Genomic DNA, 24,824 nt, shown 5'->3' with positions numbered 1-24,824 from the left:
ATAGAACAAACCATTAAAGCGAAATGGAAGATCACTGTATCCAGGCCTCAATGTCAAGCTGCAAGGAATAAAGCATTGAGATGGATTGAGAAAGAGTATGATGAGCAGTTTGCAAGGCTCCAAGATTATGCGGCTGAGATACGAGAATCAAACCAAAATTCAACTGTTGAAGTTAACATTGTGACTAACGATGCAGGAGAAGAGGTGTTCAACAGTTTCTATGTCTGCTTTGATGTGCTCAAGAGAACATGGAAAGATACTTGTAGGCCACTAATAGGTTTAGATGGAACCTTTATAAAAGGTAAAGTTAAAGGTCAGTTGTTGGTTGCTTTAGGTAGAGATTCAGATAATGCTATCTAACCAATAGCATGGGGGTGTGTACAAGTAGAAAACATATTAAATTGGTTGTGGTTTGTGAGGAAGATCAAGGCTGATTTGGGACTAATGGATGGTGATGGTTATATCATAGTCTCTCATCGCCAAAAGGTAATAAACATTCTGATTTTGGGTTCATTGGTAATGTGTTGTATTTATTCAGTTATTAACCTCTTGCTTTTTTTTTCAGGGACTCATCCGAGCTGTTGAGTTAGAGCTACCAAAGGTTGAGCATAGAATGTGTGTCCGACACATTTATGGCAACTTGAAGAAAAGTCATGGGAAAGATAAAGAGATGAAGAAGTATGTCTGGTATATTGCATGGAGCTACAATGAGAAGGATTTTGAAGCAAACATGATCAAGCTTCAAAACTACAGTGAGAATGTCTGGCGTGATGTTGTAAAGTCGAAACCAAAAACTTGGTGCAGGGCGTTCTACAAGCAAGGGAACTTCTATGAAGATGTTGAGAATAACTCAGTCGAGTCATTCAACAACTCCATTTTGAAAGCAAGGGACAAAGCATTTGTGCCAATGCTTGAGACCATAAGGAGACTTGCGATGGTCAGGATTGCGAAGAGATCTGCCGAATCTCATGATCACAATGGGAGATGCACGCCATATGTGTCTAAGTTCCTTGCCAAAGAAATTGAGAAAGCTTCAGAATGCCAGATAAGAAGGAGCACAAACGACAGTTACAAAGCTACACTTAGTGGAGTTTCTCATTGGGTAAGCTTGACTGAGAGGACTTGCACTTGTCAGAAATGGCAAATCTGTGGCATTCCTTGTGAGTATGCTTATGGAGTCATGATTAATAGGAAGTTTGAGGTTGAAGACTATGTGTGTTTCTGGTTTCGGACACCTATGTGGAGGAGGAACTACACAGAAGGCCTTGTTCCACAAAGAGGACCTGCTTATTGGCCATCTACCAACCTCCCTAATGTGCATAGACCACCATCACCACCGCAGCCTGGGAGGAAGAAAGGAAAGGAGAGTAAGAAGGACAAAAAGAGGAAAAGAGGACCAAATGAGTCTCCTTCAAAAAAGGCACCTAAACAGTTCAAAAGGATAATGCATTGTGGTATATGTGGTGAAGCTGGTCACAATTCTAGGTTTCACTCGAAGAAGAAGTCTTCTAAACAGGTTAGTATGTGTAGTTTTCTATCTACTATGCTTCATCTTCAATATTATGTGAAACTGACCTTTATTTTGCTTCATCTTGTGTCTTAGACATTTGAACCAGAGACTGCTCTAGGTACTCAAGGCACTCAAGTGGAACAGTCTCAAGGAGTTGTGATGTCTCAAGGATGATCTATCAAGAATGAAGGAAGGATGAAGGATTAGAAACTGTTGGATGGGTTTGGTTTTTGTTTTCCCATCTGATTAGGGTATTTAAATCGGCTAATGTAATTGGGTTTGAACCAGTGATGCATAATTGTCTCTGTTTTAGGATGTTATTAACTCGGCTTATGTGTTGGTTTTAGGATGTTTAACTCTCTTATGTATTGGTTTCCCATCTGTTTTTTGTTATTTTGTTTCTTCTTATTTTGGTATCTCCTTTCTAAAAAAGGTTAATAACAAGATGACAATAAACATATCATAACACATAAAAGAGGACACAACAAGAAGAACATAACAACAACACAATACATAACAAAACCAACAACTAAAAGCCAATCAAACTATCACTTTACTCAAACCAAGATCATACAACCTACAATTACAACAATCATTATTTTCTTCAGATTTGTTTTGGTTTCCAACAGTTCTTCTTCTACCCTCTCAAAAATCTCTTTCTCTAGCTTCATTTGCATCCTCTCAAAAACTATCTTTTGGTGATCCATACTCTCTGTTGTAATCTGGGACACTGTTTGTTCAAGTACAGCCATTCTGACAGCCAATCTCTCGATCTCATCCAACAATGCTTCGTCAACCCACTTGAAATTGTGGTTATCATCAATGAGCTACAAAACACATAGAATTAGAGTGAAATTTTGCTAGAAACAAACCAAAAATCAAACACATTACCTTAAGTGATGCAGCATAACCACAACGATAGTAACTGCGGTATGGATTGGCAGCGGACTTTGAAATCAATGCCACGATACTAGCTCCACACCAACACGTCTTCGGTACACCCACAACTCTTCTTCTCTGTTGTACATTGGATGTTCCACTCGAAGCTCCAGATGAATTACTCATAGCAGAGCAAAGGAGAGCAAAATTGAAAACTAGGGTTCTTAATTTTTTTAATTTCGGGATTCTTCTCAACGGGTATATATTTCGAGATGTGAATAACTCTAATCCGGTCGTGAATAATACTAACCGGGTCTCAATTCGGTTTACCGTTTTTGGTTTTTGGTATCGCATTAGTTTTATGTGATAAACCACAATTTTAGCATTCTATGGGGACATGGGTTTCGAACTTTACAATTAGGGGGATACTGGACTGAAACTTACGAATTGGGGGGACAGAGATCGAAGTTTAAAAACTGGGTGGATGTGGTGCTATATGAAAGTTTCTGGGGGAGTACAGGTCGTTTTTCCTTCTTTTAAAAAGTTATTTTGAAATAAAATAAAATAAAAGAAAGATGATAGTAAAATCATAATTTGAAATCTTATTAACAACTTCGAAATCTTGTTATTAAAAATAATTTTATTGTCTATTTGGATATAAAATCTTAGTTGAAATTCTGATTGGTTTATATTTTTTTAAAAAATTTAGTAATTTTTGTCCATAATTTTATTAGAGAGAGAAAATAATTTTTTTAACTAATAATTATCTGTATTTTAAAAAACTTAGCTGTTAATTTTTTTATTTTTTTTCAAATACAAATTAGTTTTGATTTGAATAGATTTTTTTTTTATTTTTGATCTGTCAGCGTTTTCTTATTTTTATTTAATTAATTAATTAATCTTAATAAAATTAAATTTTTTATTGGCAATTGAATGTAATTTTTTTACACATTTGAAAGTTAGTTTCATATTTGTACTTCCCAATTAACATAACACTAGGTTTTACCCCGTGGTACACCACGGGTCTATTATTTTGTTGATATGATATTGTAAAAGTTTAGAGGTGCTTGTAGTCGATGGTGAATTGCATCTATATATATATACTGTTAACAGCTGTAGGTAGAGTTTTGTAGAAACTCTTGATTCATAAGTTAAGAATATACATCTTACGATTTGTTAGTTATGATTTATGAATGAATGATCTGGCATATTCTTATTATGATTCTCAACTGATATAATTGGAATAATAGTGTACAATTAAAGCTTATAAGATCTTACCAAATATGTAATCGTTTATTAAACGCAAATTAGATATTTTCTAAGATGTATTCATCTTGAATTAGTTGCTATATTATAAGGAAGTGGTTAAGAGGATGTGATTACATAATCTGGGTTATCAATTCTTTTTGTCAAACTCAGCCCTAAAAATTCGGCATGCAAATTAGATATTTCCTAAGATACAATGGGCATTAATTGACATTAATTGGATGTAAATAAGTACGCTATGGATTAAAAACCGGCTCAAAATATTCGGTAATCTTAAGGAGGATCCTGATAATTGAATCGGTTATAATTTTAGTTAAAAACCCGACCCGAAGTTGGCAAAAAGTGATGGCACCATATTGTACTCCAAAAATGTATTTCGAGCTCTAAATGTAGATATACTTGTTTGGTTACAAATATCCTAAGACAATTTTTAATATATATCCGTTTATAAAAATTCAAATCACATTATATGCTAAAAAATCTAAAATTTTATTAACTTTATGTAATAAATAGTAATTAAAATAATTAAATATAAGATTAAATAAAAATGAAAGGAGAATTATATTTTTATCTAACATATTGATTTAAATTAGGTAAATTGATTTTAGGAAATTTGAAATCAATATTATCAAATAAGGAAATGATTGTGTTTGGTTGTAAAGATTGTAGAGAATTTAGTTGGGACTTGTTTGGATACAAAGAAAAAAAATGATGGCACAAAAATGTATTCAAAAATGTTAAGATAGATACTAGCATAACAAATATATGGACCGACGTACTATTTCCCCTCGGAACTATCATATATTGCCAGTTCCCCATCGATCTTTGATATCTTACCAGTTCTCCTTCGAACTTATATTCTCCGCTTATTTCCCCTCGAATCCATACTTCTACGCCTATTTCTCCATCGAACATGATTTACTCATATCGTTTCCCCATCGTGTTGGTTATAATGGTTTACTGTTTTGTTTAACCACCTTCTGAACCTTAATAACCAAATGAAACCATATTAAACCACATTAAACCGGATTACAACCCAATTACAATCCGATTAGATAACTAAACCTAAGGAAACCTAAAAATCATAAAATCCCCAAATCGATTTTTCCCCTATGCCCTCTCGACGAACCCTAAATTCCCGAAATCGTTTCTTCTCGGCGGTTGCGATGGCGATGGCGTTAGTTCCCGTTCCTAATCCGCCTCCTGGAGTAGATTTCGACGCAGAAGCTGAGGATCGGGATGAGTTTCATATCGACAAGATGGCGACAGATTTTACTGAAGCCGAGGAATCGATTCGTCATAACGTGTACCCAGAAAGTGATGATGAGGATGAGGAACATGTTCGTAGTGGTGCTGCGAGAAGGGGGACTCCCATCGTTCGTGGTGATGGTTCAATGTACAAAGGGCAAAGCTTCTACAATGGAATCGCTTTTCAGGAGTGTGTTCTCGACTACGCACTTGTATCCGGTTGTAACCTGAAGCAATATAGGTACGATAGAGATAGAATCGGTTTTAAGTGTGTTGGTGCTAAGGGGAAATGTATGTGGAAATTTTATGCGGCATGTCTGCACAATGAGTCGATGTGGAGGATTACATTGTACACGAAGAAGCATATTTGTGTACCTAATGGAGAGTGTGAAATGTTTAAGACGCCAGTGATAGCTAGGTTGTTTCTGGATAAGATAAGAGAAGAACCAGATTATTACATGCCTTTGAAGATGGAGCAGACTATAATGGAGAAGTGGAAGATATCAGTTACTAGAGGTCAATGTCATGCTGCTAGGAGAAAGGCATTGGGATGGATAGAGCTTGAATATGACACTCAATTTGAGCGGCTCAGAGATTATGAGGCGAGATATTGGAAGCAAATCAAGGTTCTGTTGTAGAGGTTGAAACGATGAAGAACGAGGCTGTACAGGATGTGTTTAAGCGATTCTATGTATGCTTTGATGTTCTTAGGAGAACATGGAAAAAATCCTGCAGGCCACTTATATGAGTTAATGGTTGTTTCTTGAAAGAAAAGATCAAGGGACAGCTTCTGGTTGCTTTAGGAAGAGATGCTGACAATGCTATCTACGCAATAGCTTGGTGTGTTGTTCAAGTTGAGAACACAGATAATTGGTCATGGTTTGGGAATAGGCTGAAGATCGACTTGGAGTTAGGTGATGGGGATGGTTACATTATGGTGTCTGATCGACAAAAGGTTAGAATGTGATTTGATATGTTTTATGTTTTGATAAAGGTTGCATCGACAACAAGTTAATTATGTTTTCTTTGTTTCAGGGTTTGATTAAAGTTGTTGAGTTAGAGTTACTAAAGATTGAGCATCGAAAATGTGTTAGGCACATTTATGGTAATCTAAAGAAGATTCATCCGAATAAGAAGCGGCTGAAGAAACTACTCTGGGATCTAGCTTGGTGCTACAATAGTAAAGACTATGAAGAGAGTTTGGAGAGGATACATGCATACGACAGTTCCCTATATGAAGATGTTATGAAGACTAAACCAAAGACTTGGTGTAGGGCGTTCCACAAGATTGGCAGCTACTATGAGGATGTGGAAAACAACTCTGTGGAGTCCTTCACTAGTACAATCAACAAGGCAAGAGAGAAGCCATTTGTGGCCATGCTGGAGGCTGTTCGAAGGCTTGCAATGGTTCGGATTGCTAAGCGGTCTGCACTTTCTCATTCACACGAAGGTTAGTAACATTACATTTCTTTTATCTTTCATTTATTTTGTATTGAATTCAAAAGTTTAATGTGTATTCATGTATTTTTCAGGGATATGCACTCCATATGTGAAACGTTTCTTGGGTGAAGAGCATAAGGCAGCTTCTCTGTGCTTTGTACATCCCAGCACAAATGGAGCTTATGAAGTTTACCTGGGATATGACAAACACAGAGTCAATTTGAATGAAAGGACTTGTACCTGCATGAAGTTTCAGATATGTGGAATCCCCTGTGAACATGCTTACGGACTGATACTCAAGAAGACATTGGAAGCTGAAGACTACGTGCGTGAATGGTTCCGAACTTTCAAGTGGAAGGAGAATTACACGGAGGGGATTGTTCCACAAAGAGGTCCACGCTATTGGCCTGGCACTGGTGGTGAAAGTGTGCATCCACCACCAAGGCCGGATGATGAAAAGGTAGACAAGAAGAGGAAGAAAGGTGCTCATGAGTCACCTACCAAGAAGAAACCAAAACAAAAGAAGAGAATCATGCATTGTGGGATATGTGGTGCAGCTGATCATAATTGTAGGTACCACCAGAAGAAGAAGAATAAGAAGAATACAACACAGGTTAGTTATACTTTCTAATGTGATGGTTGTTCTTTGTTTCACTCAATTGATTCTGATATTTGATTAAATTTGTAGGGTGGAACTCAAGTGGAATCTACTCAAGGTTTTCTTACTCAAGAGAAGTAATTGATGGATGAAGTAATGTGGAGGATTAGCACAAGGCGCAGTGTTTTTTTTTTTTGGTATTATGACCTGTTTCAGAACATATGTTGTTCTGCCTTAGTATGGTCTATCTGTCTTTTGAACCTTATTAAGCTTTGATGTTCTACTCTTTTGAACAAATTTGTATGGTCTCCTTTGAACAATTCTAACATCTCTTTTCAACAATTTTACCAAATTAGCTTAACATTGAACCTTAACAACTTGCAATGTCATCATATTAGCTTAACATTGAACCTTAACAACTTACAATGTCATCATATTAGCTTAACTAGACCAAAGATGATCATACAACCAAATACTAAAACAATTATCATCCTATTCATCTTTGATTTGAATTTAGCTTTTACATCTTCAATCCTCTCAAATATCTCTTTCTCAAGTTCCATTTCCATCTTCTTCTCAAGCTCCATTTGCAGCTCCATTTGCATCTTCTTCTCAACCTTCATTGTCTCTGATATGAACTCTTTCATTGTTTCCACCTCATCCAACAAAGTCTCATCGACCCACTTGAAAACGTGATTGTCATTCATAAGCTACCATAGACAATTGATTTGGTTATCATTTAGAACCGAGTTAATAACAAGCTAGACCATAAACTTGAATGTCATTCTTCATATTACCTTATTTCCAGCTGCATATACACAACGAAAGTATCGCCGATTTGGGTTATGGTCGGATTTGGAAGTTTTGGCCACAATTGCTTCTCCACACCGACAACTCTTCCTCTTTCGCGGACATTTGTCGAACCGCTCGAAGATCCAGAGACATTGCTCATGATTTTGAGAGAAATAGAGAGAGATTTCCTTTTCAATTTCGATTTTTAGGGTTCTTAGTTGCCAATTTGGGGTTTCTCGTTTTAAAATAGAAGAAGAAGAAGTCGGATCGGGTTGTATATGTTACCCGGATTCTAAATTGGTTTCATACCGGTTTAACATGGGTTTCTATCGGGTTTTGTACTAAAACCGAGTAAATCAAGTTTGATGGGGAAATAGGCGTAGAAGTATGGATTCGAGGGAAATAAGCGGAGAATATAAGTCTGAAGGAGAACTGGTAAGATATCGAAGATCGATGGGGAACTGGCAAGATATGATAGTTCCGAGGGGGAAATAGTACGTCGGTCCTATATGGAAATCTTGGTACAATATATAATGTAAAATTAACATCTTCACAGTGGCCAAGATTTTGATATAACTAGTAGTGTGTTGTATTGAGCTCTCCGTCCTTTTTTCCTCTACATATTTTTTACCAATCATGGAACAGTAAATTATCTCTCTTGTTCTCTCCATTTTCACTGCACAATCTGGTTTTGTTTCCAAGGTCCACTCACTAACTCTCTTCTCCGATCATCTTTTCTTGACTTCAATCTGAGTCTCTTGTTGCTGCTTGGGCTTTAAGGTTCTGCTGTCTAGATCATGATCGTTTTGCTTCCAAAATCATCACCTTCACTGTTTTTGTTTCTTGAAATATCTGGGTTTTGTTGATCATAGGGGAATTGTTACATTTTTTTATAATTTATTTATTTTTACCTTTTTAATTGCAGTGATAACGATGCTTTTAGGCTCTGTGATCCAGGAAAATATTTGGGTTTTGTTCTTTACCTAAAATAACAAATGCTAAAATTTGTGGACTTTTTGGATTCTTAACGTTAAAATTTGTCATATTTACAGAGTTGCTTGTGTGCATTTGAGATTAGACTTCGTTCTTAGTAATTTGGAAAGATAGAGGCATTATTATAAATTTATTATAACCAAATTTTAATTACATGCACAGCTGCACTTAGCCTTTCCCTTAATCAAATGAGCAGAGCACTCTGTTATGTCCTTTTCTGCTGATCTTGGAGTTACTATTGCTATGAAAAATATGCATCTGACTTTTGGGTTTTGGTTTTACTTGTGTGGTTGGTTGACTGATCCAAAAGATTATAAAGATGAAGAAAAGACGTTTCTATGGTTTGAAGCATCCCTTTGATCCATGCCGTAAGTGTCGTTTAATTTTCCCTCTTATAACAGTTTCTTACTTTGAATATAGGAGAACAATGTTTTTGACTTAATATATCGGTTTTTACTCTTAGCTTTCGAGTTCTTCTGCTCGGGTACATGGAAGGCTGTGGAACACATAAGAATCGAAGATGGAAAGATGGCAATACGTCTATTAGAGAATGGTTATGTGTTGGAAGATATACGTCCGTTCCAAAGGCTTCGTCTCAGATCAAGAAAGGCGACATTGACCGACTGTATCTGTTTCCTTAGGCCTGACATCGATGTTTGTGTTCTCTATCCTCTCCATGAGGATGACTTGGAACCGGTATATATATATGTATCCGCAATTGCTTGAATTCTTTTTTTCTAGCATCTTCGAACTCATAAAAACACTCTGCATCTGTTTCTTGCACAGGTTTGGGTTGATGCGAGGATAGTTTCTATAGAGAGGAAGCCTCATGATCAGTCTAAATGCTCTTGCAAGATCAATGTTAGAATTTACATAGACCAAGGCTGCATTGCTTCTGATAAACAAAGAATCAATAAAGATTCTGTGGTCATCGGTCTAAACCAAATCTCTATTCTCCAGAAGTTTTACAAGGAACAAATTACTGATCAGTACTACAGGTGGAAGTTCTCTGAGGACTGCACTTCGTTGACAAGAACAAGACTGTCGTTGGGAAAGTTCTTGCCGGATCTTTCGTGGTTGGCTGTTACTTCATTTACAAAAAGCATTGTGTTTCACATTAGGACAGTGCAAACCAAAATGGTATATCAGATTATAACAGATGAAGGCTGTAGCAGTTCTATGAGTTCGATGAATATTACTTTTGAAGACGGTGTCTCGTTGTCAAAAGTGGTTCAGTTTAATCCAGCTGATATAGTCGATGATTCTCAAGATCCTGAAATAAAGCAAGAAACTGATTGTTATCCTGAAGAAGACGAGGTAGTGGAAATGCGTCGGTCCAAGAGAAGGAAAGTGAGACCTGATAGATATACTGGATGTGATTATCAGCCAGAAACAGTTGACGGTTGGGTGCGGATGATGCCATACTGCCGGTATGATAAATGGAATGTTGTTAATGTGGAGAGTGAGGTCGAAGAAGATGGTGATACTAATGATGAGTTGTATGTACCATTGTCATGTTTGTTCAAGAAAAAAATAACTAATTCTCAAGAAGATATACCAAAAGTTCGTAGAGACGAGACTGTTTTGGTGAAGAAGAGGAAAGGAAATGGACTTGGTCGAAAAGAGCGGAACTCCGAGATTTCTGTTATTCCTTTCACTCCTGTATTTGAGCCTATACCGTTGGAACGGTTTGGTCTTGATCCTAAATTGTTGAGTGGGGGTGGCAGCTTCTCAAGAAGCCAGTACTTTGATGAGATTGATAAGTACCGAAGTAAAGCTGTGAAGTACGGGAACAAAATGACGGAAATGGAAGAGATGATGGAAGCTGATCTGTGTTGGAAAGGTCCTAACCATGTGAAGTCGGTTAAAAAACGAATATCTCGACCATCGCGGTCAGTTGTTTCAAAAACTGAGGATTCTGAGGAACGTCCACGGGTCTTTAAGAAAGTAACATTGAGTGCAGGTGCATATAATAAGCTGATAGATACATACATGAACAACATTGAGGTAACAATTGCAGCCAAGGACGAGCCCACCAGTGTTGTTGAACAGTGGGAGGAGTTAAAGAAGACAAATTTCGTATCTAAATTGTACGGGGATATGGAACAGACCTCTAATGAGGATGATGAAGGAGAGACTTCAGAGAACAAAATGTTATGGAGAGAAATGGAACTCTGCTTAGCTTCTTCTTACATTCTTGATGACAGCGAGGTATACTTCTCTTTGAAACATCTCATATTCCAAACCTATGCAAGCATATGTGCCCGCTAATTCCATTGTTGTGGGGTGTATCAAAATCTCTAGGCAAGAGTGGACAACAAGGCTTTTGAAATGGCGAGAAGCGGTTGTGAGCACGAATATAGGCTGGACGAAGAAATCGGGCTGTGTTGTAGGTTATGTGGTCATGTAGGAACTGAGATAAAACATGTTTCTGCACCATTTGTAAGTGAAACTCACAACTTACAAATGTATAATGTTACTTTGCTTTTAATTGATTGTATACCATGGTTTGGTTTAAACAGGCGGAACATAAGAAATGGACCATAGAGACTAAGCAGATCGAAGAGCATGACCTAAAGACTAAATTAGGCCACAAAGAAGCTGAGAGAGAAGATTTCACTATGTCAATTGATTCTTCGGAATTGCTTGCGGCTGAAGAAAGTGACAACGTTTGGGCATTAATACCTCAGCTTAAGAGAAAACTACATATGCATCAGCAACGGGCTTTTGAGTTTCTCTGGAGAAATATAGCAGGATCTGTGGAACCCGCACTTATGGATCCCACTTCAGATAAGATAGGTGGTTGTGTGATCTCTCATACACCAGGAGCTGGTAAAACTTTCCTAATTATTGCTTTCCTCACAAGCTACTTGAAGCTATTCCCCGGGAAAAGACCTTTGGTTCTTGCTCCTAAAACAACTCTCTACACTTGGTACAAGGAGTTCATCAAATGGGAGATCCCAGTTCCGGTTCATTTGATCCATGGTCGACAAACCTACTCTACTTTCAAACACAACAGCACAGTTCAGTTCAATGGAGTTCCAAAACCAAGCAAAGATGTTATGCATGTTCTTGATTGCTTAGAGAAAATACAGAAATGGCACGCGCATCCAAGCGTTCTTGTAATGGGTTACACCTCTTTTCTGACTCTAATGAGGGAAGACTCAAAGTTTGCTCATCGGAAATACATGGCTAAAGTTCTAAGAGAGAGCCCAGGGCTTCTTGTTCTTGATGAAGGACATAACCCAAGGAGTACCAAGTCAAGACTACGTAAGGCCTTGATGAAAGTTGGTACTGACTTAAGGATACTTCTTTCAGGTACTTTGTTTCAGAACAACTTCTGTGAGTACTTCAACACACTGTGTTTGGCTAGACCAAAGTTCATTCATGAGGTTCTGATGGAGTTAGATCAGAAATATAAGACCAGGCAATATGTGAATAAGGCGCCTCACTTACTGGAGAACAGAGCACGTAAACTCTTCATCGATATAATCGCCAAGAAGATTGATGCGAGCGTGGGAGATGAACGCCTTCAAGGTCTCAATATGTTGAAGAATATGACTAATAGTTTCATTGATAATTATGAAGGGAGTGGAAGTGGAAGTGGAGATGCTCTTCCCGGTCTACAGATCTATACATTGTTGATGAACTCGACGGATGTACAGCATAAGATACTCACAAAACTTCAGGATGTAATAAAGAGTCATTACGGGTATCCACTCGAGGTCGAGCTTCAGACCACATTGGCAGCTATACACCCTTGGTTGATCAAGACATCAAACTGTTGCACAAAATTCTTCAACCAACAAGAACTTGTTGAGATTGAAAAACACAAGCACGACGCAAAGAAAGGATCTAAAGTCATGTTTGTGCTAAACCTTGTCTACCGAGTGGTCAAGAGGGAGAAGATCTTGATCTTTTGCCACAACATAGCACCAATCCGTCTGTTTATAGAACTGTTTGAGAACGTTTTCAGGTGGCAAAGAGGCAGAGAGATCTTGACCTTAACCGGTGATCTAGAGCTGTTCGAGNCACCCTTGGTTGATCAAGACATCAAACTGTTGCACAAAATTCTTCAACCAACAAGAACTTGTTGAGATCGAAAAATTCAAGCACGACGCAAAGAAAGGATCTAAAGTCATGTTTGTGCTAAACCTTGTCTACCGAGTGGTCAAGAGGGAGAAGATCTTGATCTTTTGCCACAACATAGCACCAATCCGTCTGTTTATAGAACTGTTTGAGAACGTTTTCAGGTGGCAAAGAGGCAGAGAGATCTTGACCTTAACCGGTGATCTAGAGCTGTTCGAGAGAGGTAGAGTGATAGACAAATTTGAAGAACTGGGAAACCCATCCCGAGTCCTACTGGCCTCGATCACAGCTTGCGCAGAAGGGATTAGTCTAACCGCTGCTTCACGGGTAATCATGCTTGACTCAGAATGGAACCCTTCAAAGACAAAGCAGGCCATAGCTCGTGCATTCAGACCGGGACAGCAGAAAGTTGTTTATGTTTATCAGCTCTTGTCCAGAGGAACATTGGAGGAAGACAAGTACAGGAGAACGACATGGAAAGAGTGGGTCTCAAGTATGATATTCAGTGAGGAGTTTGTTGAGGATCCGTCTCTATGGCAAGCTGAGAAGATTGAAGATGATGTTCTTAGAGAGATCGTTGGAGAAGATAGAGTCAAATCTTTCCATATGATCATGAAGAATGAGAAGGCTTCAACAGGGTGATGGGTTGTATGAAAAAGAATACTAACTAAATAAAGAGCCTGCAATTTCTGCAAACAGAAACAAAAAGGTTAGTTATCTGTTTTTACCATGGCTTTGAATATCCCAAGTCTCTAGAACTCATGTGTGTCATATATACTAATGATGTATAAGTAGATTATGTGAAAAGGTATCATATATTTATGTAGAAGCCTGTCTTAAGTATTGTGAAATAGTGACAAAATCAATAATAATGTGAAATAATATAAGCAGTTATCCTATATGAACAAGTATATTGGCACATTAATCTCTCGTTAAATCTTAATTTTTTTGTAATATAGGCTAACAATGTTGCAAAGAGATCATGAACCTTTTGAATACATACAACTTTAATTAACAACAAAATTATACAAAAAAATGGAAAGAATAAAAGAACAGAGAAGGAGCTAATTAGGGGACATGTTAATATAAGACAATGTGAGACATCAAACTAAACTGGCAAAGGAAGAGGTAAGAGTGTAAGATACATTAGCCAGAGGACCTCGTTGCTCCGAGAGCTCGTTAACGTCTTTGACAATGTCGAAGACTGCCTCAGGCTGAGCTAGTTTACGTGCGTTGTTTGAAGTTTGTTCCAGCTCATCTGTCTTAGTGCTAAACCATTCCCCAACGATTCTAGCTGTCTCTTTAGGACTTCTTGTGAACACTCCTGCACCATTCTCCACTACGTATGGCACATTCCCTTTTTCCTGTTTGATTTCAAAGGTAATTGATTTGAGAATTTATACATATATGAGCTAGATACATTAAAAGTACAAGTCTCAACCGACCTGTCCAGGAATGTAATCGTTGAGAATGATTGGAAGTGATCGAATCAGCGATTCAGCTATTGTTCCCGGTCCAGCCTGCAAGATTCGTACAACATTTAGCTTACGAACATTTTGGTGAACAGAGGTAGGCATAGAAACAGAAATATCGGTTAATGGTGATTAAAACAAGAGTGGGATTGTTCTGTTCCTCTTACTTTTGTGATGATGCAGTCACAAGCTCCCATCCATTTTTCCATTTGAGTCTCGAATCCTCTAACCTATAACGTCAATATCTATTATATCTCCGAGTCTTGAAACCTATCAACCTCTAATAATGCCTAAGAAGTTTAGTTTAATCATATATACCTTAACAGGAATGTTCCATTCAATGGCTTCTAACGAAGATGCCAATTTCTTGTTACGTCCACATATAACAACCATTTGCCCAATGGGCTTCTTGTTCTCTTTATCATACAAGGATTCCGCAAGAGCTTTGGCTGTTTCTTTCACAGGACCCATACCTTCCCCTCCTCCCATCAGTAGAACCGCACGAAGATCTTGATCCATCTCAAGCTCCTTTCTTAGATCATCCTTCACCAGAACCGCTCGTGCAAAAGATGGCCTCACAGGTAAACCAAAGACACGGACTTGAGACTCATCCAGCCCATCAAACAAGGCCCTTTTCGCCACTTCTTGAGACGGGCAATAGCACCTATTGACGCCCGGATGAAACCTAAACCACACAGAAGATAAAAATCAAATCTTTGCAGCTACCATATTCTCTCAAAGACTAAAACAAGGCAAATAATATATACCAAGTAGGATGACAAGTGTTGAGATCAGTAATAACGGTGACAAAGAGGACTCTTTTCTGTAGCTCTTGCCATTTAAGAACCCACAAAGGGATATGTTGCATGAGAGGATGAACACTAATGATAATCTCGGGCTTGTACTCCATCAAACCAGCTTCTACTTCCTTGGCGTAATAGGCAGCAATGGCTGCTAGGTAACAAGAGTGGATCCATTTGGGAGATGTGGTGTGAAAAGCAACTTTCCAAAGCTGAACATGCTTCACCATAAACTTATATGATCTCTCCATATCATTCAATGGCCACCCTGTGTATTCCTTCCACACATCTTTCACAATTACCTATTATTCAAAACCACTCACCAAAAATCAAAAAGACCATTCCTTTTCTTGTTGAACAAACTATACAATATGGTCAGCATTGTTCTTTAATTACCCTGTATTTATCTCCGAACTCGATCTTGAAAGCGTCACGGATAGCTTCAGCGGAGGCACGGTGACCGCCACCAGTGTCGCTCATGAGGATCAAGACGTTCTTCGTCCTCTGAGCACCGATCTCGACAAGCTCCATTGCTGATTCATCCTCGTCGCTGTAACAAAGATCATCGTCGTTTTCGTCGTAGCTTTTGCTACGGTGGATGTGATGATGGGTATGACGTTGAGTCGTCGTTTCGCCGCCTGCTACGGAAACGGCTGATTTGGAAGTACCGTAGAGTCGTTCGAGCACTTTCTCTGCAAGGGACATGACGGTTGTCGCCATTTTGAACAGAGGAGGATGAAGAGAAGAGACGACGAGTCTCTGATGAGAGAGCTGTTTAGGAGACACACAAAACGGAGACTTTCCCGGAAAGAGAGAGAGAGAGGGTTTAGGGGTGAAGGGAAGGGGAGAGATGTTGTAAGAGAGAAACATGGAAGAGGAGAGAAACAGAGAGAAGAGTGGTTGTTTTGTTTGAATGATTGATGACATTACAGCCGTCAGAATCGCCTTCTTTTTTTGGATTGTTCCATTTGCAAAAAGATTCGAATATCCCCTGAAATCGTCGATTTTTTTCACTTTTTTCCTTTTTTTTTTGGCCGTTCATATTTATGTTTTCAATTCCTGGAAAAAACCCTAAAATAAACCTAGAATTTTTGACAAAAAGAATAAAATAGTCAATTGATTATGCAAAATAATTTGACTTACTGCACTCATGGAAAAAGTATATAGGCATTATTTTGTAAAATGAAAAAACACCAAATTCCTCAAAGAAAAAAAAAATGATAATAATAAATAATGCCATGAGAAGAAATAATATTTAGCTAAATAATGCAAATATTCAATTTTTTAGTGATATTAATAAAACAGGGAATTTATCACAATATATACATTTATATTTGTCTACACACGTTACGGAAAAGGAAATCTTATTAATTAAGAATAGGAAAATACTCTTATACTGTATATAAATATAAATATACTTATAAATATAAATTCTCTCTTGTATGGTTTTCTTCCCAAGTTGGGTCTCAGAGTTCTCATGGGATGTAACTGGACCAATTAGCCTCTTAGTGTTAACTCTGTTTTAGTGTTAATGTGTTTTCAAGTAGCAGTTGATATGGAAAAATCCACTTTAGACTCTCTCTTTATTGTTTTAGAATTGCAACAGAAACACAATGCAGCCTTACATCTTGTAACAAACAAAGCAACAAATTCGATTATGAAACGAAAGAGACCATTTTGAAAAGTATTTTCAGATCAACGCAGCTTCCATTGGTCTTCGACCCTGTTGATAGTACTTGAAGTAGAGCTCAACGTACTTCTTAACTGTTTTATACAATCTTGGTCTTGCCTCAGAGACAAGCCCTTCTACAGGCTGAATCTCTTTTTCTTCACCCGGTACACAAAACGTTGCCACAGATACCCTTTCCTTTTCTTTGTTAGTCACCACCCTATGAACCGGGCTCTTGTAGATCCCATTGCTCATTATCTGAACACACACACAAGAGAGAGAGAGAAATTATGTCAAAATTACACCAATCAATGTTTCAAAAATCATATGCATATATCTCTACATGATTGATTACCTCCATTTGATCTCCAACATTGATAAGAATTGTGTCATTAACTATAGGAGCTTTATACCACTTGCCATCTTTGAGGAACTGAAGCCCTTCCACATCTTTGTCCGGTAAGAGAAGAGTAAAAGCCGAGCCATCAGCATGCGATTTAACCCCAATAACCTTGTCCGGCCTCGGACATGGAGGATACATGTTGAATCTTGTATCCATCGTAGCTCTTTCTCCATACATGTCTAGAAAGCTATTCTCTTCTAATCCCAACGATCTAGCCATGGCCTTGAAGAACTTCTCAACCACTACCCGTTGCTTCATTGTGTATTCATCTAAAGTTTCCCTGAAGATAAGATTGTCAAAACATTGACTAACTGTTAAAACAGTAAGGTATTATATGACTTTACCTGAATCCGATTGGGAGTTCAGGCCAGAACTTAAGTTTTCTCTGATCTTCAGGGTAAGTAGTGATATACAAACGGTCAATCCAATCTAGAACTTGATCCTCCCACAGAATCATGTCGTTCCCATATCCTTGCATACTACCAATGTCTCTGGCGCACTTCTGTTTCTCTTCTGTCGGAAGCGCAAAGAACTCCTTGGTTAGCTTGTAAATCTTGTCAAGAAACGCTTCTGTAATTCCATGATTCATCACCTATATGTATCCATAATAAATCAATTTCACAAGAACTTCAATAACATTTCATGACTCTGATCATCATAACCAAGAAGGGTCAAACCTGAACAACGCCCCATGTAGAGAGTGCCGAGTGAAGCTTAGTCAACTCTGCCCGACCGTCTTCAGAAGCAGAGAGGAGAAGACTGAGATCGATGGCTGGAATGTCCATCTCCGGAACCGGACCGTTAAGAGGTTGACTTTCGTCGTCGCCGGTGGATGCCTGGAGATATCTATCCGGTAATCCTTCGCCGGCTGCAACCACTTCTTGGACAGTCTTGAACTTTGGCTTCTCCATTGTTGCTTGCTACTGAGTTTTTAGAGGATCTTGAATTTGATGAACGTTTTGGGACGAAAGAGGTTATTTAATAAGACCATCCATACACGATCTTGACTTTGTCGTTGGTTTGGCATTTTCTAAAGCCAAAAGCTTTAAAGATAACACTATTTTAATATGCAGAAGAAGCAAGTTGCCCAGTTATAAAATGCCTTTTGATAACGTTATATTTCGAACTTCGATGACTTGTTTTTACAACATATAAATGAATTAACTAAAGTAAAAAAAAAAAAAAAAAATCAATCTCTGTAAAACAAGAAAAAAACTTAAAAATCAATCTACAAAAAAAAAAAAATTACATATAGAAAAGAAATGTAAACCGTTTTTGTTTTGAAGCTTATTCATGAGTAGAAATTTCTTTTGCTCCTATTGTTTTTCAAAAAAACTATAAGTCTATATAACATGATAAAAATTCAAGTGTAGCATTAAGAAAACTTGAAACAAGTAATAAAAGAGAATGGCCGATATCAAGCAAGCAACTGTCCCATTATTAGTATTTGTATACTGGACATGTTTTAAACCAAAACAATCTTATAATTTCCACGTTTTAAATTCAAACAAAACAAAATAAAGAAAATTCAAAATTCTGAAAACAAAACTCACACCACAAAATATTGTGAATTGTCAATGAATTGAACACCATTAAAAAAATTAATTATCTAATTTACAATATATTCATTTTTATTGTATATATTTGTATTTATCTTATTATTCAAACCGGTGAAAATAAACATTTTTCTAATCACTAATTTAATCTCATCGTATGGAAAAAAAAAAAAAAAAGTATGACAAGAGAATCACGCAAAGTAAAGCTTTTGATACAGAAGCAGTGAACCACACAAGCTTCTTCTTCTGCTCCACCGTGTCCTCCTCTCTCCCTCTTCTTCTTCTTCTTCTTCTTCTTCTTCTTCTTCTTCTTCTTCTATTCAGAATCTTTTCTTCATTCTCCATTTTGCTTTTTCTCTTTCTCTCTCTGACACCAACAATGGCGAGACTTACCTTGAGACCACACAATCACCTCTTCTCCTCCTCTCCCATCCACGCCCATAATCAACCTTTCCTCTCCCTCTACACCATCTTCCCCCGCCATCACCACCACCACAATCTTATTAAATCAAGGGTTAAGTGCTCCGCCAGTGGTACTGAACGCGTCAGAGAGAGCAAAAAGCTTCCTCCTAAGAATCCTATCGAAGACCCTAAACCTCAGCTTCCGGTTCCGAGTTCCGATTCCGAAATTGTGAGTAAGGAAACGGAAAGGGGTTCTGAACAGAATTGGCCTCCATGGAAAAACGTACCTCAGAGATATAAGCTTATCGGCGCTACTTCCCTCGCCTTTGTTATCTGCAATATGGACAAGGTTTCTCCTTTTTTTTTTAATTTTAACAAATTTCATTTTTTTTTTTCTCTTATGGGCAATTCTGGTATGGTTTTAGGTTAGCTTACATGAGATAATATGATCAGGGAACTGTAAATTTTGACTTCAATTAAGTAAAGGCGTAGTTTATATTAGTAGGCGATTTATGGTAATGATATGAACAGATGAATTTGTGAAGGAGATAGATGATGATTGTAAGGAGTAAGGACCATATCATTTGACTAAAGTATATTGTGTGGGTGAGAATTTTGCAGGTGAACTTGAGTATTGCTATAATACCAATGTCACACCAGTTTGGGTGGAGCTCGTCTGTGGCCGGCCTGGTCCAGTCATCTTTCTTTTGGGGTTATGCCTTGAGTCAGTTGCCTGGAGGCTGGCTTTCCAAGATTTTTGGGGGCAGGTTTGTTTTCTTTCATTAGGCTCCTCCAAGTTTTGCTGTAAGGACTGATTTTGTCTCAATGTATTCCTTCATTTTTATTAATTTTTCCGAATGCAGAAAAGTACTTGAGATTGGTGTATTTACATGGTCCTTTGCTACAGCTCTTGTTCCGCTCCTTGCTGGATTCATGCCTGGTTTAATCTTTTCTCGGATTTTGGTAAGCCTGTTCACATGTTTATCGCATCACTTATTAAGGCAATCACTCTGATTTTAGAGGCATTCTTTTGTTACTAATTCCGTACTTCTTCAAACTTGTAATGAATTGACTACACTCTTAAACTCTTTCCTTCCCCTTCCCCCCACCCTGCTCTAGCCTTACAATATGTCTTTGTCTTAACACAGAGATTTGTAACTCCAGGTGGGAATAGGAGAAGGTGTATCCCCATCAGCTGCGACAGACCTTATTGCCAGGCATGTATTAATCTGGAGCAAATTTGAAGAGTGCTCATAGTTACTTATATATAGCTGATATGTGTTTAACTGCTTATGCAGCGTTCTCTTTTTGTTTTTCTAAAGAAAAAAAAGTAGTTCAGAATCTAGATATGTGAATCTAATGAAATCCATATGTTTCCCTGGTTGTTCTTTCGACTCCCATGGGCATTTCGGGAACTGGTCCTTTTTTACTTACGAAAACCCTTTCCTTACTAACGTTGAAATTATGTATACATGCATTTAGTCCATTGATGCTTAAAATTATGGCTGGGTGCTTTATAGCTTTTAGCCCCCTTTTTTCATATCCTGATTGTGCCATACAATTGCTGGGTACAGGACGATACCTGTTAAGGAGCGCTCAAGGGCAGTAGGCTTTGTTTTTGGAGGACTGAGTTTGGGAAGTGTTTTGGGGTATGGTTTTCTTGATGTGATATTTAAAGTCTTAAAGTTATTAGTATGTGGTTTTATTTGGATAATACTCTAACTAAGACCAATTCTCAGTTTTGGGACTTGCACGGACCTAACGTTATTATCCCTGCAGGCTTCTCTTGGCTCCTCCCATTATCGAAACCTTCAATTGGGAATCTGTCTTTTACTTGTTTGGTCTCCTTGGTGTTGGCTGGTAAGTCTAATCGATTGCTGACTACACACTTTCAGAACATTGTTGTGTTCTGAGTTCTGACTATTCTTCTACATCAAATGAGAATAGACTGATTGCTGACTTTTATCTGTTTCATCTTTGTACCATGATGCCTGCATGGCGGCATCACATTTTAGTATATCTGTGTTCTCATTTTTCCCCCTATATGTTGAAGGTTCGTCGGGTTTCAGTTTCTTAATAAGGAAGAAGTTTCATATGAAGGTGGTTTCTCCTTCCTTTTCCTTATTCAAACTTAATTTCATCTTGAAACAGGGAGCTTAGATGTATCATAGTTGTATTTATTACACATTTACTTACTGTGTCGTTTTGTCCAAGATTTATATTGTGAAATTCATCCCAAAGTCGTTTCTCTTTTTTCAATATGTGAAACGGAAGAGTAACAGGTGATACTTGTAAATCCTTCTCTAACCAACTATTTAGTTCATATCATCTCGAACTGAAGCATATACTATACTCGGAGTGAAGCAATTCTGTGAATGTAGACGTAGTCAAATCATCTTTTGTTGTCTGTTTATTGGCCGGCTATTATAATTATTAGTTAATACTTCTCTCAGTTAATGGTCTGGATCATAGATTTAAACACCAATTACAATCAAGATTCCCTTTGTTTGATAGGTAATGAGATCTCTACTTCGCATAAATCAGAAAACACTACACAGGAAGAGATGGGGAACTCATTGAAGGTTAGTCTTCTAATGTTATGCCTATGTATGACTTTGTCTTTATATCACTTCTAATTGATGAGGTTGAATTTAACGATAGTTCACTTTGTCAAGCCTACTGTTTCTACTGTAAATACGTAGTTGCAATATATGTAATAGGAGCATTGCATAACCCTCTCACGAAGGTGGAGTAGGATTACATTCCAGTTGCATTCACTTGGTTCAAAACCATGTTCCCTAAAATGGTGCCAAAATGGCCTGCAAAAAAAATGGTTTTAAAACCCCAAAAACTTATAGTTTGCTTTAAGTCGATTCTTCATTTTTGGGTATCTTACTACAGGAGATTCCATGGAAGTCGTTTTTCCAAAGCTCAGCTGTTTGGGCGATGATATACACTCACTTTTGTGGAAGTTGGGGTCACTACACCTGTTTATCTTGGCTACCTACTTATTTCAGGTAATTGCGTGTTCCTGTTGACCATGATAAGATTTTACTGGGCAATGCTGTAGCTGCTCCATTTGTTTGAAAGTCTATTTATGTGCAGTTTGAAATTCTAAGATTTTTAACTTAATTTGTACAAGATGTGTTCTTCTTTCAAGACCTAATTGATGCTTGATGTATTTTGTGGTTTCATGGCTCATATTTTCTGATATAAATTCTCCGGGCCTATGATTTAGGTGAAACTACATTAAATTGTTTCTCTAAAACAAATAGTTATGGCTATAGCAGTATTCTTTCTCTTTGTTCTGTATCTTTGTTGATGAAGAGATTAATTTTGATCATACTTCCGGTATGCAGTGAGGCACTGGATCTAAATTTGACAGAAGCTGCTTGGGTAAGTATAAAACTGTCTTTTATATTCTGTTTTCCCTGGAGTATTAAAAAAATCAGCTCAGCTTGCATTTTGCAAAGGTATAACATTATGAAATTTAATATGTGGATATGAAGATCAGGTTTCCATCCTTCCTCCATTAGCTTCGATTGTCGTGACAAGTCTTGCTTCACAATTTGCTGACTACTTAATAACAAATGGAGTTGAGACTACCACGGTATTAAATCACATCTCTTTTCTTTGTATGTACCTAGCCCTTGTAAAAAACCAAAAGGGTCTTAACACGAAGCCTCCTCTTGCAGATCTATTATTTTATACGCAATTATCGAAGTGTTTACTTTATTCCCTTTTCTCATTTTGCACCAGTTATCTAGATCAACTTGTGTCATTTTGATTTGTAAACTCCTTGGGAATTGCCATGTAGGTCCGAAAGATTTGTCAAACTATTGCGTTTGTGTCACCAGCGATCTGCATGACACTTTCATCTGTGGACATTGGATTGCCACCATGGGAAATTGTAGGAATCTTGACAGCAGGCTTGGCCCTATCAAGTTTTGCTTTATCAGGTAACTGGAGATATCTATTTTTCTGTCCTCCGTCAAGAATCTTCAAGTAACATTATGTAAAAAAGATGCACCTGAAAGGGTTTATTGCACCGGAATGACAAGCACCATGGTTTTTTGACAGGACTTTATTGTACTCATCAGGATATCTCACCCGAATATGCAAGCATACTTCTGGTATATATAGTTCTTATTCATAAACCATATGAGCCTTGTTTGATGCCAACTCTAAACAAGTCAGGTGATTATTTATTATTATTTTAGGGTCTTACCAACACAGTGGGGGCAGTACCTGGAATTGTAGGTGTGGCCTTAACTGGCTTTCTCCTGGACTCGACCCATTCTTGGACTGTAAGTTGCTAACCTTATATTGATTGACATTCAGTAATCTTCATTAATTAGTAACTCAATGTTCTGATTAATGCGTAGATGTCTCTATTCGTGCCATCAATATTCTTCTATGTAACGGGGACTGTTGTATGGTTGGCATTTGCTAGCAGTGAGCCTCAGACGTTCACTAAGGAAGATTCATAGGTTTTGTTTTTCAACTCTTTTTTTTTTTTTTGGGAAAAGAAAAAGACATGTAGACTTTTATTATTGTATAGGTAAAAGGAATGGTAAATTTTGGCAAAAACGAAAGAGCAGTGGTAATTTTGTTCACTGCCTTATCCTGGTTTTTGCATAGTTACAAATGAATTGAAAAACCCAAAGTGTTAATGGTAAAGCGTGTGCATCTGTCTCGATACCTTCTCTGTGGGCTATTCTTTAGCTTCGGTACATATATACTGAGGATGCATTTCGGTTTAAGTTCGGTTTGGTTTAGTTTTGGTTAAATTGTGTCCCGGATCCATCAGTTGTCACTATCATAGTATATATTTAACGATAAAATGGTGAATCTTTAACATCATCAATCAATGAAATACCATCGTATAGGAGGATCTTGTATCAGATAGCAGATTTATCAGAGGATAATATTAGCTTTATAATTGATAGTGGATAATATTAGCATTATCGTGTATTTGCATCTAGTGAGAAGCATTATCTTTTTTTTTGATGGGAGAAAGTCTTCCATGATTATTCATAACATAAAATTAAATACAAATCTATCTTGAACGTGTAGTACCATGAGCATCATCCGATAAAATCAAAACAACACTACTTGGAACTACCGCCAAAGCATGAAAACCTAAACATGAAGAGTAAGCATAGGAAGCTAATCCATCCGCAAGACGATTATCTTCTCTATACACATGTGAAATACGGACGCTCTAGTCCCTTGATATAAAGCCATGACACAAACGTACCAGGAACGACAGTGGATGCACAGCACTTATCCCTATCTGAAGAAAACCGACTACCACCTCAGAATCAACCTCCACCTCCAATCGAGACACTCCCTTACCCCAAGCAGTATGAAGACCATAGTATACCCCCCACAACTCTGCCAAAGTAGCCGAGCATATTCCTATGTTCACCGCGAAACCACATATCCAACCTCCTGTCTCATCACGCAGCACCCCAGCAGCTGTGGCCAACCCGGTTGTGCCTTGAGCAGCACCATCTGTATTCAACTTTAACCATCCCTCTCGCGGAGGTTTCCAAGCGATCAACCTCTCCACTCGTGTCGGTTTGTGTGTGAACCCGCTAGTCTCCAACGAGGCCACCGACACCTCCTTGGCCAAGTCTTTTAAAAATTGTACTCGATCACGACACTTACCATTAACACCAAAAACATTCCCGCATCTCCACTT

The 24,824-nt window shown here is 37.8% G+C and overlaps 7 protein-coding genes across 8 annotated transcripts in view; 4 read left to right on the top strand and 3 right to left on the bottom strand.

The window, feature by feature from the left end:
- LOC104709248 overlaps positions 1–1,684 on the top strand; it is a 2,849-nt gene extending 1,165 nt beyond the window's left edge. Inside the window, exons 2-5 of the mRNA XM_019228673.1 lie at positions 31–313; positions 389–486; positions 566–1,516; positions 1,604–1,684. Of these exons, the coding sequence (XP_019084218.1) occupies positions 31–313; positions 389–486; positions 566–1,516; positions 1,604–1,684 (1,413 nt within the window). The remainder of the gene's footprint in view (positions 1–30; positions 314–388; positions 487–565; positions 1,517–1,603) is intronic.
- LOC104709247 (uncharacterized protein At4g04775-like) lies at positions 2,079–2,575 on the bottom strand. Its single transcript, XM_010425894.1, has 3 exons — positions 2,402–2,575; positions 2,152–2,337; positions 2,079–2,087 (listed from the first exon to the last, which is right to left on the bottom strand). Exons 1-3 carry the CDS (start codon positions 2,573–2,575, stop codon positions 2,079–2,081), a joined length of 369 nt encoding a protein of 122 aa, XP_010424196.1.
- Positions 4,822–7,082, top strand: LOC104709245. The gene is made up of 5 exons (XM_010425892.1): positions 4,822–5,529; positions 5,679–5,858; positions 5,939–6,353; positions 6,436–6,956; positions 7,032–7,082. The coding sequence occupies exons 1-5, from the start codon at positions 4,822–4,824 to the stop codon at positions 7,080–7,082; spliced, it is 1,875 nt and encodes a 624-aa protein (XP_010424194.1).
- LOC104706389 (SNF2 domain-containing protein CLASSY 2-like) lies at positions 8,326–13,686 on the top strand. 2 transcript variants are annotated; one of them, XM_010422578.2, is made up of 7 exons: positions 8,326–8,435; positions 9,037–9,094; positions 9,190–9,422; positions 9,513–10,937; positions 11,031–11,168; positions 11,249–12,489; positions 12,767–13,686. In XM_010422578.2, the coding sequence occupies exons 2-7, from the start codon at positions 9,046–9,048 to the stop codon at positions 13,455–13,457; spliced, it is 3,777 nt and encodes a 1,258-aa protein (XP_010420880.1). In that variant the 5' UTR covers positions 8,326–8,435; positions 9,037–9,045; the 3' UTR covers positions 13,458–13,686. The 2 variants fall into 2 exon arrangements, with proteins under 2 accessions (XP_010420880.1, XP_010420881.1); XM_010422579.2 differs by having other exon boundaries at positions 11,249–12,702; positions 12,980–13,686.
- On the bottom strand, positions 13,794–15,956 carry LOC104706388 (monogalactosyldiacylglycerol synthase 2, chloroplastic-like). Its single transcript, XM_010422577.2, has 6 exons — positions 15,484–15,956; positions 15,055–15,389; positions 14,606–14,972; positions 14,455–14,517; positions 14,261–14,335; positions 13,794–14,179 (listed from the first exon to the last, which is right to left on the bottom strand). Exons 1-6 carry the CDS (start codon positions 15,805–15,807, stop codon positions 13,919–13,921), a joined length of 1,425 nt encoding a protein of 474 aa, XP_010420879.1. The 5' UTR covers positions 15,808–15,956; the 3' UTR covers positions 13,794–13,918.
- On the bottom strand, positions 16,638–18,186 carry LOC104736114 (codeine O-demethylase). Its single transcript, XM_010422576.2, has 4 exons — positions 17,837–18,186; positions 17,504–17,751; positions 17,112–17,439; positions 16,638–17,014 (listed from the first exon to the last, which is right to left on the bottom strand). The coding sequence occupies exons 1-4, from the start codon at positions 18,068–18,070 to the stop codon at positions 16,778–16,780; spliced, it is 1,047 nt and encodes a 348-aa protein (XP_010420878.1). The 5' UTR covers positions 18,071–18,186; the 3' UTR covers positions 16,638–16,777.
- LOC104706386 (probable anion transporter 6, chloroplastic) lies at positions 18,996–23,820 on the top strand. The gene is made up of 15 exons (XM_010422575.1): positions 18,996–19,466; positions 19,739–19,884; positions 19,981–20,080; positions 20,282–20,334; positions 20,692–20,766; positions 20,897–20,977; positions 21,171–21,217; positions 21,632–21,699; positions 22,019–22,134; positions 22,477–22,513; positions 22,632–22,727; positions 22,935–23,076; positions 23,198–23,250; positions 23,338–23,424; positions 23,503–23,820. The coding sequence occupies exons 1-15, from the start codon at positions 19,095–19,097 to the stop codon at positions 23,605–23,607; spliced, it is 1,578 nt and encodes a 525-aa protein (XP_010420877.1). The 5' UTR covers positions 18,996–19,094; the 3' UTR covers positions 23,608–23,820.

This window comes from Camelina sativa, chromosome 8 (assembly GCF_000633955.1).
Source record: "Camelina sativa cultivar DH55 chromosome 8, Cs, whole genome shotgun sequence".
Lineage (NCBI taxonomy): Eukaryota > Viridiplantae > Streptophyta > Magnoliopsida > Brassicales > Brassicaceae > Camelina > Camelina sativa.
This window is presented reverse-complemented; position numbering and strand designations above follow the sequence as displayed.

Excerpts from the sequence above, each read along its gene's own strand:
- LOC104706388 (XM_010422577.2), bottom strand. The coding sequence starts at position 15,807 with ATGGCGACAACCGTCATGTCCCTTGCAGAGAAAGTGCTCGAACGACTC. Across the intron at positions 14,973-15,054 it reads AACACTTGTCATCCTACTTG|GTTTCATCCGGGCGTCAATA; the intron begins GTATATATTATT and ends TGTGTGGTTTAG. Across the intron at positions 14,180-14,260 it reads ACGATTACATTCCTGGACAG|GAAAAAGGGAATGTGCCATA; the intron begins GTCGGTTGAGAC and ends GAAATCAAACAG.
- LOC104706386 (XM_010422575.1), top strand. The coding sequence starts at position 19,095 with ATGGCGAGACTTACCTTGAGACCACACAATCACCTCTTCTCCTCCTCT. Across the intron at positions 22,135-22,476 it reads TGGCTACCTACTTATTTCAG|TGAGGCACTGGATCTAAATT; the intron begins GTAATTGCGTGT and ends TCCGGTATGCAG. Across the intron at positions 23,425-23,502 it reads ACTCGACCCATTCTTGGACT|ATGTCTCTATTCGTGCCATC; the intron begins GTAAGTTGCTAA and ends ATTAATGCGTAG.
- LOC104709245 (XM_010425892.1), top strand. The coding sequence starts at position 4,822 with ATGGCGATGGCGTTAGTTCCCGTTCCTAATCCGCCTCCTGGAGTAGAT. Across the intron at positions 5,859-5,938 it reads TGGTGTCTGATCGACAAAAG|GGTTTGATTAAAGTTGTTGA; the intron begins GTTAGAATGTGA and ends TCTTTGTTTCAG. Across the intron at positions 6,354-6,435 it reads ACTTTCTCATTCACACGAAG|GGATATGCACTCCATATGTG; the intron begins GTTAGTAACATT and ends TGTATTTTTCAG.
- LOC104706389 (XM_010422578.2), top strand. The coding sequence starts at position 9,046 with ATGAAGAAAAGACGTTTCTATGGTTTGAAGCATCCCTTTGATCCATGC. Across the intron at positions 10,938-11,030 it reads ACATTCTTGATGACAGCGAG|GCAAGAGTGGACAACAAGGC; the intron begins GTATACTTCTCT and ends CAAAATCTCTAG. Across the intron at positions 11,169-11,248 it reads AACATGTTTCTGCACCATTT|GCGGAACATAAGAAATGGAC; the intron begins GTAAGTGAAACT and ends TGGTTTAAACAG.
- LOC104709247 (XM_010425894.1), bottom strand. The coding sequence starts at position 2,575 with ATGAGTAATTCATCTGGAGCTTCGAGTGGAACATCCAATGTACAACAG. Across the intron at positions 2,338-2,401 it reads GTTATGCTGCATCACTTAAG|CTCATTGATGATAACCACAA; the intron begins GTAATGTGTTTG and ends TGTGTTTTGTAG.
- LOC104736114 (XM_010422576.2), bottom strand. The coding sequence starts at position 18,070 with ATGGAGAAGCCAAAGTTCAAGACTGTCCAAGAAGTGGTTGCAGCCGGC. Across the intron at positions 17,752-17,836 it reads CTACATGGGGCGTTGTTCAG|GTGATGAATCATGGAATTAC; the intron begins GTTTGACCCTTC and ends GGATACATATAG. Across the intron at positions 17,015-17,111 it reads ATGTTGGAGATCAAATGGAG|ATAATGAGCAATGGGATCTA; the intron begins GTAATCAATCAT and ends GTGTGTGTTCAG.